The 12,611-nt window shown below is 39.8% G+C and overlaps 1 protein-coding gene across 2 annotated transcripts in view; it reads left to right on the top strand.

Annotated features, from left to right (window-relative positions):
* The window catches only part of sez6b (seizure related 6 homolog b), a 189,004-nt gene that overhangs the window by 157,444 nt on the left and 18,949 nt on the right, over positions 1 to 12,611 (top strand). For both annotated transcript variants that reach the window (XM_086140932.1, XM_086140941.1), the window contains 2 exons: positions 2,100 to 2,294; positions 4,112 to 4,250. In XM_086140932.1, the coding sequence (XP_085997058.1) occupies positions 2,100 to 2,294; positions 4,112 to 4,250 (334 nt within the window). The remainder of the gene's footprint in view (positions 1 to 2,099; positions 2,295 to 4,111; positions 4,251 to 12,611) is intronic.

Below are 12,611 nucleotides of genomic sequence, written 5' to 3'. Positions count from 1 at the left end.
GGTGGTTTATAGGTGAAAGACTAGTAAGATACTTCTTCCACTGCTTTTCACAATCCGAAGCACTTTCCCCCCAACTTGTGCAGCGTTTAGTTGAGCTCTGCCAGTGTTTGGCTGCTTCTGCCGCCCAACCAAAGGCCTTCACTGCTCTAAATCATTCAAGAAACAAAAATACATACATTTTAAAGAAAATCATCTGGAAAGTGTCTCGTTTCTTGCAGATTCCGTAAGGCGTTTGAATAATGAATGAGGTTACGCTGCCGTGTCTCTCCACGTGAAGATACATTTGTTCTTTCTGCCGTGGAAGGCGGGAGGATTCAAAGCTGCTGAGATTGACCAAATAATTCTCTTATTTTACCTTCAAGCTACAGCACAGTGAAGAAAGAAAAACAGTCAGACACAGATTGATAGATAGATAGATAGATAGATAGATAGATAGATAGATAGATAGATAGATAGATAGATAGATAGATAGATAGATAGATAGATAGATAGATAGATAGATAGATAGATAGATAGATAGATAGATAGATAGATAGATAGATAGATGGATAGATGGATGGACGAGGAGACGATCCCTTTTAAAACTTTCAGTGGTTCTCTGTAAAATTCGAGGAAACAACTCGGGTAAAAACATTCGTATCATATTTATACAATATCGTATTTTGACCGGAACTGCATTTGAGTAAAATTCTTTCTCCAGTGAAACCAAACCTGTCATTCGGCTCTGACTTTTGTTCTTTTTGGTTTTTTTTTTCTGTGTTTTTAACTCTAACCTTAGTAAGTGTAATGCTTTTAAAAAGATCCATAACCCTACAAGAGGCACCGCACTTCATTTGCGATGGTATTCATTCTTCCGAAGCCTTTAAATGAGTGTTTTAAATGCTACTTTTCTCCCGTGTAAACATAAAGACACTTAAAAACAAATGTTTTAAACCGCGACTCGTACCGAGAGCATTGAAATCCATATGACGTATTTTACAAGTGATCCCTCTCACGCATCGGTCACGGTAACATATCGTCGAGCGGTTCCGGTGATTTCTTTTTTTTTTTTTTCCCCTTTTTCTTATCTCAGCACTCACCATCAGATCATCTGTAGTCTGCAAGGACAGCATTGAAATGCAATCAGTGTAATCTGCTTAGGCTTCAATTCATGGCCACAAATGGGATGAAGTCCAAGGGGAACGGCAATGAATATTTGTAATAGACCCCATTATGGCCATTAACAGCATGTAATGCCGTTCAGCCTGACTTAAATAGAATTCCTTTCCTGCCAAATTCTTCTCACCAAAATTGAAAAAGCTTTTATTCAGTCACTCGTGACGTACGCCGCGTTTCTATACTCGGAAACTCGGACGCTCGTGTTCGACGTGTTCACGTCTTTGAGACGAGTTACCAAAAGTAGTCAGACTCTCCTGAAAACCAAACTAGTGTACAAGTAAATAAATGCGGTAAACCTTTGGAGAACACAAAGCGCGTCTGTTTTCGTCCAGGTTTTATCTTTTTGGCGTGTCGACGCGATACGTGACGTGTCGCTTGCGTTTAGCGCCGTCCTCTGGGCCAATTATTGCGAGACGTTCAGTTCAATTGGCGCGTTACTTTTCTGTACATCAGTGACAGAATGAAAATCTTTTACTTTTCAAAGTTAAAGCACGGCTGTTTTTCTCACCTGGTTCGTCCTGTTCCGGAAGCTCTGCAAGGAATGGCGCTCTCAAAAAAATAGTTTGGATTATATGTTGCTCTATGTGGGATTCAAAGCGTGCCCTCCTGTATAAATGCGTTCAGCTCATTCCGCGTTCTGCTGCTGGTTATTTCTTGGATTTTTTTTTTTTTTCAACTCCTTTAGGTTTTTCGGAAAGAAAACAACACACTATTTCAAAACGTCTCCTTTTAAAAAACCTTTCCGACAAAAGTCTTCCCGCTGTTTTTCTGCAGAGTTCTATTCTTAAATGTCAATATCACGCACGAAATCACAAATATGGTAGGCTAGAAGGGATATATTTCCACATTTTTCGTCAATGACACAGAAATTCTTCCTCCTCTTGCAACCATAGCTTTCTCTGCCTTCGGAAAATCTTCTGACGATGGCTTTCCTCCCACAGCCTTTGCAGCGGGCCATTGTTATGAACCTTTCGTGAAGTACGGTAACCTGACCAGCAGTGACACCACCTGGGCAGTGGGAGCCGTGGTGGAATTTGCCTGTGACCCCGGCTACACTCTGGAGCAGGGATCCGTCACCATCGAGTGCACGGACCCCAACAACCCGCAGTGGAATGAGACCGAGCCTGCCTGCAGAGGTGCGTACCGTGAAGTCCTGCCCCGACCTTCGTCCACGCCACGGTTAATAACCGCTGAGAGCTTCTGAAAATCCAGCCATTTCATTGTTCCGGATGAAAAAAAAGGTGTACAAGGCGTGCATTTTTTCAATCACAAACAAGGAAACTTGAACACATTATTAAGGACGTCAAACGTACGGCCCGCGGGCCGATGCCGGACCGCCGGGGGGGTCCATTCCGGCCCGTGGGATAAATGCACAATTTTAAAAAATACATCAAAATCATGAACCAATTTTTTTGAAATAAAAATGCAGTTCTTACATTGGTTGCGCAATAGAGATGCACAGTTTTAGTCCATGTTAGCAACATGGCGCAACATGGTGATGTGCTGCAGACGGCAGAAATGCAGCTTCCCAGTCTGCAAATAGCATTTTTACTTCTTGTTAGAAATGTACCTGCTTTTCCCGTCGGCCCCGACATCCTCATCGGCAAGATGTCGTCGTCCAAAAAGGAGAAAAGTTTTCAGGGTTTTCCAAGAAAAACGGACCGTTTCTTATTTGTTGGTGAACAAGAAACCTGTACGCTCGGTGTGGAAGCAGCGAGTTTCGGTGCCACCATGAGACTCGACACGGTGAAAAATACAACAAAATTCCCGGAGAAGTGAGAAGAAACAACCGAGGCATCGTGTTGTTGAAATTGCACTTCTTTTCTTCGTGAATCTCAGCTTGTTCCTCCTGTTTTTTAAAGGAACAGTTCATTTCATATGACAATTTTTAACTTTTATCTGTTCTCCTTTACACTAAAACAAAGGAAAAATTTGGACTTAGTGACTTTTACTAGTGCAACCACCAGACCAAATGACCCAGGGGTTCCACCCAGAGAGGGAATTTCCCCATGAAGGATGTATAAATCATAATAATATTTGATAATAAAAAATATTGTTATTATTATTTTTATTATTATTATTGAACAGGTGGGTGCCACCAGAGGAATAATGTCAAAAAAAGTGTTTTAAAAAGTGTATTGTCGTGTGATTACCCCCTGAGAAGGACCGAGCTGCTGGTGCAAAAAAAAAAAAAGAGTTTATTACAGAGCTAATGGCCCTGTCGCTGTGGCATTTACAAATAATTCCAAATAATTCTCCAAAAGGTGTGTGGCTGGCTCTTTAGAGGAATTGAACTTGCAAAGATTTCTTTAAATCGGATGAGATGACACTGAAAACCAACCTATTTCTGAATGTGATGTTGTATTATTTTGCAGGGCTGTTCTTTCTGCAGAGAAGAACAGAATTAAGCAGAAACAACAGAGAGCCTGATTTTCATCATCAGATTTTTGCAGATGCTAATTCCAACATTTCGTCCACGAAATATTCGCGCTGCAAATCACACAAATATTGTAATGCCGTATTGACCGCAGAATATTTGCTGAATCCCTGTGATTTTTTTTGACCGGCACATTCATACGTTCCTCCCGGCCCAATTCTTTGAGCTTTTTTACTTCAATGAGAGGAGATGGAATCCAGCTACAGTATCTTACACCTTGCAGGGAATCTGCAGTTAATATGATGGTCAGTCTAACATGGCAAAGTTAACTAGTCATGAAATAAAACCATTTGAATCCCAAACGTCCCCTTTGGTTTAAAGTCCCTTTGCTACAACCGAGCACAGAAGCACATTCTGATTTAATCTTGCAAAGCTGCCCTTTGAACCTTCACTTTGAAAAGACGGCCGGAGCCAAAATTACATTTCTATATGTTTGAATGCCTTTTGTCGCGCCGCATAAAGATTGTATATCCTGTGAATGGAAGTCAGCGGACGATCTCTCCATGTGTGTCGCAGCCGTTTGCAGCGGGGAGATCACCGACTCGGCCGGCGTGGTTCTGTCTCCCAACTGGCCGGAGGCCTACGATAAGGGCCAGGACTGTATCTGGGGGATCCATGTGGAGGAGGACAAGAGGATCATGCTGGACATCCAAGTGTGAGTGTCTCCCGAGGGCAGAGCCGCCCTTTTTTCCAACTCCGTTCGCGCATTCATCCGATTTCTATGGGACTTTAATGATAGTAAATGATTCGTAGCAATGTTCGATTCACGAAAAATAGTTTTAACTCAATACAGATACATGGTTTAGTATGGCTCGGATTTGTCTTTACTGTATTTATTATAGCGAGACTGTGTTCAAAACCATGTGGACTTTGCGGCACGTCTAATGAAAGGCGTGTGAACGTCAACTACGATGCCGATAAATATACTGACCTAAAAGATAAATGTAACGCTTAAACAACACAAAATCGCACTTGCGTGAACTCAAAGCGTCCACTCAGGAAGCGACACCGATGCGTGTTTCGGCGCGACTCCGAATCCAGACCTCCACGGGTTCGTACATTTGATTTCCATCCTTTTGGTGTGATTTTCTTGTCAGTGCGTTCCGCTTTGTTGAACTGTGTTGTTTTTCACCAGAATATTTCACTCATTCAGATCCGGGATGCGTTATTTGAGTGTTTCCTTTATTTATCTTACCTCCCGGCAGTCCCGCTGACACACACACACAGTCAACGTAAAGATCCGACACGTCGGTATTGAAGAGTCGGTAGAAGATCGGATGCCGGGCGTCTCGTACTCAAAGCAAATATCAATCTTTTTGTTTTAAACATTTGTCAAAAGGATCCGAGCCCCCTTTTTTTTTCGGGGCCGGGACATCTTCTGCGGTCGTTCCCCCCCGAGACGTCCATCCACCTCCTCGCCCTTTTTTCCTTGATATGACAAGAAAGCCTGTTCCTGAAACGTCTTTGAATCGACTCATCACAAGAGCCGCTTCATCTCGTACGCCGATAAGAAGCCGGTCGCGGCTTCAAACGGCGGCGGTTGGAAGATAACTCGGCGCCGCCTCGCCACCGCCGCTAGAATACATGAAAAGAACAACAACCGGCGCTAATGAAAGAGCGTTCGACTTGTGAATAGGATCCGTAAGTGCCACGCGGGTTAATTAGGTGCGGTGGAGAAAAATAATTATTTCAGGGAGGGGGGGTTCAAGTAGAGGGTGCGAGTGCACGTTCCGTACGAGTGTGTTTCCCAGGTGAAAACACGCGGCAACACACCCCGCCAGATAAGTCAGTCGACTGGAGAAAAACGTCCGCATTTTGCAAGCAAATGAAAGCTAACAACTTAGCGCGGGGCGGCATCTTCTCCTCCTGTCGCGCTTCAAGAGGCGCTGATTAACGGCCGCCTCGGCTTTTTGAAAGTCGGTCTGTCAACACGGATAATTGCTGTTCATTTAGCAGGTGATGTCGATCGCTTGTCGCGGTGCCACCTGCGTTCCCGGAGTCTTTCCGCTTCTAATCCCTCGGTTCATTTTTACTGCCTGTTACACGAGCACATCCGTTAAAATCAAAACAGACGGAATATCTTCATACGATCACATGGCAAAAATAGAAAATAACCGTCTCGCGGAAGATTTAAGTGAGCGTTTATGCAAGTGCTTTTGCTTTTTATTTATTTCGGGTTAAACCCGAGTTCTGCGGAAATGTGTTTCTTTGGCAGGATTTCTGTGTCGAGGTTTTAAAAGCGACGCCGCCTCACGCAACGCATCCCCAAAAGTCTGTTTTCATTTGCCGTTTTTTATATTCGATTTGAAAATATCGACGAAAACAGGTTTTTGATGATAAACTTGTGTCAGCTACTTTTGATTGTGTATTTATTGATTATTAACTGTCACTGAATTGTCTCTCAGCTTCTGACTGCTTCTTGCAGTCCTGAAAATATATTTAAGTGATCAGTGAAACTATGGTTGACGGCGTTTGACCCGCGACGGCCGATATAGGCGCCTTTTTTCAGCGATAGGAAGTATCCCTACATTTAGTTCTGTTGTTTCGTGTTTCGCTAATATTCCTCTCTTTTATCTGAGGATTATCCATCTTGGAGTTTTTCTGACATTGGATGCTGCAAACTCAGTAGCGCCGGTCTTTCCTCTACCAGGTGAAACAAGACTGTTAACCTGGTTAATCAACTGCAAACCTGGAACATAAATGAACCCTAATACATTTTATCAACCCAAACGCCCGTCAATGGAAAACACACATACAGGACTGTCTTAGAAAATCAGAATATTGTGATAAAGTTCTTTATCTTCTGTAATGCAATTCAAAAAACAAAAAATACTTTTTCATGATATTCTAAGGATTTTTGAGTTTTCTTAAGATGTAAGCCATAATCAGCAATATTAAAATAATAAGTCTTGCAATATTTCAGTTGATTTGTAATGAATCCAGAATGTATGTCATCTTTGTTTTTGTAATTGTATTACAGAAGATAAAGAACTTTATCACAATATTCTAATTTTCTGAGACAGCAACAAACCAAATGTGTTGCAATCAACAACTTCTGAGAAAACAAGACATTTCTGCACCCAACAAAACATTTGAACTCCGAAAAAGACGTTTGGTCGAAGGTTGCCTTTAAGAAAAATACTCTATTTGAGTTCTTCTTGTATTTAATAAAAATAAGCAGAACTGAAATGCAAACCAGAAATGCCGTCCTTTAACTGCTGCGTGCAGGCGTTCATCAAGAGCGACAAAAATATTTCAACACAATTTATTTAGATGTTGCAAAATTGCCGTAATCTTCTAAAAATGAGCAAAAAAATCACTGTAAGCCCTTTCAAAAATGAACAAACTACAAATAAAATACATTTAAATTAAACACCGGTAGATTATTTTCAAACGTCTTCCCCGGTCGTCTGGGGGGAGCAGAAGGTCCTGGTCCATGTGAGCAAATCCCTCTCGCTGTTGTGTGTTTGTGAAACGCCGTGTGTGAGGCTCCGTTCAGACGGAGACGGTTTCTTCGACTCTTCTCTGGAAACTTCCGTCTTCTCAGGACAGAATCTAGACATCGCCGTCTTCAAACAAACGACCCTTGTCCTTCAGGTGGAGCCGGACCGCAGAGTCCCGTCCTGAAGTGGCGTCGCTCCGGCGTCGGCCAGTCGTTGGTGCTCAGCTTGTTTGGTCTCTCCAATGTAGACCTGGATGGGAGGGGAAGAAGATTTAGAGAAGAATTCTTCACTTCCCAAATGTAATTGGAATATTAGATAATAATAATAATAATAATAATAATAATAATAACAATAACAATAATAATATATAAATAAAACAGAATCTAAAATAATTATAATATTTCATAAATCATAAATTGTTATTATTATTATTAGAATATTTAAATCTGGATTAAATATACAATTAAATATACCAGATTTAAATCTTCCGATAAGAAGATTTAAATCTGGATTAAGAAACAGGTAAAAACTGTTCTCTTTCAGGACTTTTTACTGCGCTGATGCCCAGGCAGCAAGTTAGGCTATGCAGTGTGTGTGTGTGTGTGTGTGTGTGTATGTCTTTGTCAAAAAAAACAAAAAAAAAAACTCACTAACCCCAGTTTACTGTTCTGTACATTTCCTGTGCATCGTGTATTTGCAGGTGTATTTGCAGTCCCTATGTCCTCTATTGTAAGTCGCTCTGGATAAAAGCGTCTGCCAAATGCAATGTAATGTCCTGTAAATATACAACTTCACGGTGAAAATTAAAAATCTGTCCTAAATTATTAATTTCAATCGTTACTACACCCATCATGAGTCTTCACACTCATGATAATTCACAAATACTTCTGTGTAGAAACTGTGACCAGGTCCAAAATATTCCCTGCTCTTCCTGGATGCAATCCTGCGCTCACTCCGTTCCTCTTTGCTCCCCTGGAGATAAATGCTCTGACAAGTGAGGTTTGCTGTTGTATTGTAGAATTCTATAAATACTGCCACCTTTAGGGATTGGAGCAGGATTTAGATGTTTCTGCTTGTGTGTGTGTGTGTGTGTGTGTGTGTGCTTGCTCACTCAGAAAATGGACTGTGAAAAGTAAAACTTGAGGTGTCAGCAAACTGCAGTCCAGCTTTCCAGATCCTTCTCTTGGGATCTGGTAAGAGAGAGATTTCATGGCAGAGAAGCATTTTAATCTCGCACAAATCCTGTGTGTTGTCTGAACATTTGCCCGGCAGGTGTCCGAACATTTATACGCCGCTTATCGAGAGCAGCCGCTCGCGCTCAACACCAAGGGTTTAAAAGAGATACATGTGGTCTTTATCGAGATACCTGGACTCCACATGTTCCAAGCAGACACCTGTGCACGACGGCGCGCCTGTCTGCCGCCTTCTGCATCCAGATAATGTCCGGAGCTCTTATCGCTCAGGTGGAACCCGCGACTTTAACGGATGGCCTTCATAGGAAGAGAGGGATTAAAGTGAGGGATGAATGATTAATGAAACCGCGGTGGCTCTCCGGCAGATTATTGATAGGCCTAAATCAACGTCTTTTTAATTTATATTTTGTGTTAGAGCGTTAATTAACATTATCATTGTTCTTAACAGCCAAACGTCTTCACCGCGTGGAAATAATGCGCGCTGAGGAATGTCCTGCGCCCGAACACACATCTGCATTCTGTCGGTGTTTGTCTCAAGAGGCGGGAACGTGGAAATTTCAGTGTGTGTGAGCTGAGAAAACGGCACCCAGACGTGGTTTAAGACCTCCTGACAGTGCAATTACAAAGAAACACACACTTATTTGTCCCAGCTGGAGGACCTGATTTACATTTTTCAGACAAAGGAAGTCATCAGGGTTGCAAAACTTGCCTTCGATGAGGTTTAGGAGCTGTAAAAAAAAAAAAAAGTTGACATGATACGAGGGTTTGTAACAGTATTTGGGGCGGAAAAGCATCTTTGTGCTGTTCGGCTGCAAAGAGCGTGAGCGCGATCCGTACCTTCATGAACACAACTCGTACTTTTCGTCGGTCAGATGTTTATTTGCAATGAGGCAAATAAACTCAATGCATTTACCCTTAAATGTTTCTAAAGCCACAGTGAAAATCTGCTTTCTCCAACTAAATGACTCCGTTTGGCCACGGCGGTGATAAAACTCCTGACAACCCGCTTTGCTTAGCACACCGATTTAACAAGCAAAATTTGCACGGAAAGCATTGCCGATACGATGATATTTTTATTATTAATATTATAATTTATATAATATTATATTTTTAATATTAGACAAACACACCGTGCCTCGCAAAGCTTTGCTTTCACTGCAAAATCCAAACAGGAGTAACATCTGTTCCTAAAAGAACGTCAGGCACGTTATAGTTCAGATGTTTGAAGGGGTGAAAAGAGCGGATCAGGAATGAATATATATTCAGGCTGCGGTGTGTCGGCAGCCTGTCCCCGGGGCCGGGACAAACTCCAGCCCTATTTTATTTTTTAAATTGCACTAAATCAAATTAGTGTCGGGGAATGGAGGCCGTGATTGATTTTTCTCTACAGATGCACTGCAAAGCTGCACAAAGCCTTGTTTGGCTTAATCACAACAAATTTGATGCCAGGCAACAGTATTTCTCAATCTGTCTCTGCTCCCGGAGCAGGTGAGAGGATTTTTCCGTTAGCAATCAAATAAACATGGACGGTTGTGAGTTTAGATGGCGTGTGTTGTTTTTGTTTTTCTCATCTATTTGTAAGGACCTCAGCGGTGAATGAGACGTCATGTTTTTAAAAAAAAAACGCTTCAAGACTCGCGATCTATTAAAGGTGATTTTCTCGTGAATATCAATATATGGATACATCACGCGTCAGCAGTGTATTAAAGGTGTGAGGTTGGAATATAAGAGGCGGAATGGGAATTTACCAAGACAAAAGAGAAGAAATTGTTCGAAAATCGAGCGCGACGCTCGCTGAATATGAAACAGATGAGATGACGCAAAAGCCAAACCAGCCAAATTTGAAGTATTATTATTTACTCTTTGCAAAATAGTGTGAATTGAATTAAATCCAATCATTTTTTTTTTTTTTTACATTGTATATTTCAGATGATTAAGATCATTTTGGAATGAGGCACAATTATCATTCATAGAAGTTTATGCAAGTAAGTATTAATTTGATTTTTTTTTTTTCTCTCTGCTGTCCCATTTAGTAAATTGCTATATGAGGCAGTTTTCTTCAAAAAGGTAACCAATCGTAAAAAAAAAAAAAAAAGGCTCGAAATATTCCCACCACATAAAAACATACTTTAAAAAAAATGATCATTAATGTGTGATGTATTACAACATGTGACACTTGTGCTGAATATTGGACTGGAATTAGCATCGCAACATTTTTTGATGTCATTAATTCTGCTCCTTCCGCCTCTTAAATGTGAATCTCAGAGACCTCGGGGTGAATGTTAAGTGAATATATTAAGTGAATATGAAACAGCCTTGGAGGATTCTACTAAAGATCTGTCAGTCTGTATACTGAAGGTCAAACCTCGTAATGCGCCAACAATATAAATGTAAGTGAATAAAGTTATTTAAATCTGTGTCAAAGCTACTTGTATTGAATCTCATGCATGCCAGAATAGTTTCCATATGGTTACTCAAAAGAACTCGTGTGTCATTCTAGATGTTTTGATTTTGTGGATGAAATAGCCCTGGCATCAAATAATCAGCTAAATGCATAGTAATTGCAATAGATATATGATTTTTAATTCTTATCTCTCCTTTGACTCATATGTCATGATCATGAAACATGAAACTTTCCACAACAGTTGAAGTGTGTTTATTCATGAAATGAACACTTTTGTGCATATGTATATAATTATATTTGACGATAAAACACTTGGTTTTAACACAAGAATGACTTCCGGCGAGAGAGTGGTAATATGGACAAACTTTTAATGGAACCCAACACCTTTGTGTCACTTCAAATTTCAGAATTTCTTTTCATTATAAATGATCTTTACATGCCGTCGGGTGAAGCTTGATTTGATTGTGCTATAAAATTTCAGACAAAATAATATACCCTACTCACAAGTAGGGCATGCTGCTGCTTCATCAAGTGCCCTTTTTAAATGAAAACACACACACACACACACACACACACACACACACACACACCTGCACTTGTATGTTGTCATGCCTGAACACTGAAAACAAAGTAAATAATACAGATACACAGTAAATTATTCACTTCTCCCAAAGCCATAATGTTACCACACTTAGATACTAAGTCTTCATTTGATTTTGATTTTATTTACATTTATTTTTTGCCTCTTCTTTTAATATTCCTGCTGCTCAAATGTTGTACACCAAAGTGCTACACTGTATGTTTGTTAAATATATTTAACAAATATATATATGAAAAATATTATACAAATATTTTAATATTTTTAAATATTTAAAATATTATAATATATATATAATATTATATATATAATATTATTTATGTATATTAAAAGATATTATATATTAATATCATAAAAATATTAATATTGATATAAAAATATAACAAATATATATATAAATTCATCAATTTTTTATTTAACAAATATAGAATATAGATAGAAAGAGAGTATATATTAAGCTTTATTAAGAAATATTAAAAATATATATAGTCATATATAAAATAAATATATCATTTTTTATTTTTTTTTTACACAAACTATTGATATTTTGGGGTTATTTGTACTGTGACTTATTGTTCTTTATTGACTTATAATGATTTTCAATTATTTTTCTGAGAGAAAAAAATAATAATTCAACAAATGAAGGGTCATTTCTCATGTTTGTCAACTTTTGAGTTCTAATTAGGTTTCTTTTATATCCCAAACAATATGGCCAAGTGAAAAGAATAACATTTTTGGCATTTTTTTGTTTTTATGAGAATCATCTCACAACCTCCAGGCTCAACCCTTTCTATATGTGTGTATGTGTGTGTGTGTGTGTGTGTGTATGCGTGCACGCGCCTGATTGGTGCCCTGAAATTCTTTGTGCATCTGCGTCTGACAGAAGAAGACGAATGGTTGTGCCCGGAGAAACGCAAACACTCCACTTCATCTGTTCCCCAACTCAAACACACACATCGCCCCAATTCATGGCCATTTTTGGACCAAGTGAAAGAGACAGAAATGAAGCTTTCATCTATTTTCGGGGTTTCCAATGTGTCGATTTCATCCATGCCTCTTGAACCTTTGATTTTCCAGCATTCCTCAAGTGATTAATAGCTCAATCTTGGGCTGGCTAATGAGTTTTATCAGGAGCCGCTGGTGATTAATTAGCAACAGCAAAGACCATGTCACTACTTTATTCTGGCTAAGCCATTTCTTCCACGCTCTAAATCTTCCTGCTACAAAGAGATAGCACAGCCCCAGGTGACATCTTAGAGCAGCTTTCAGCTCTGGAAGTGTCTCAGCCGTGAAGGCAATGGTCAACTTACTATATATGTTGCACTTTGTCCATTGGAAATGTTTGATTATTTTGCCTGACACCAGTCTCCTATAAATA

The sequence above is a fragment of the Fistularia commersonii genome, chromosome 3, assembly GCF_037954325.1.
Source record: "Fistularia commersonii isolate RoL2024-O1a breed Wild chromosome 3, RoL_Fcom_v1.0, whole genome shotgun sequence".
Taxonomy (NCBI): domain Eukaryota; kingdom Metazoa; phylum Chordata; class Actinopteri; order Syngnathiformes; family Fistulariidae; genus Fistularia; species Fistularia commersonii.
This window is presented reverse-complemented; position numbering and strand designations above follow the sequence as displayed.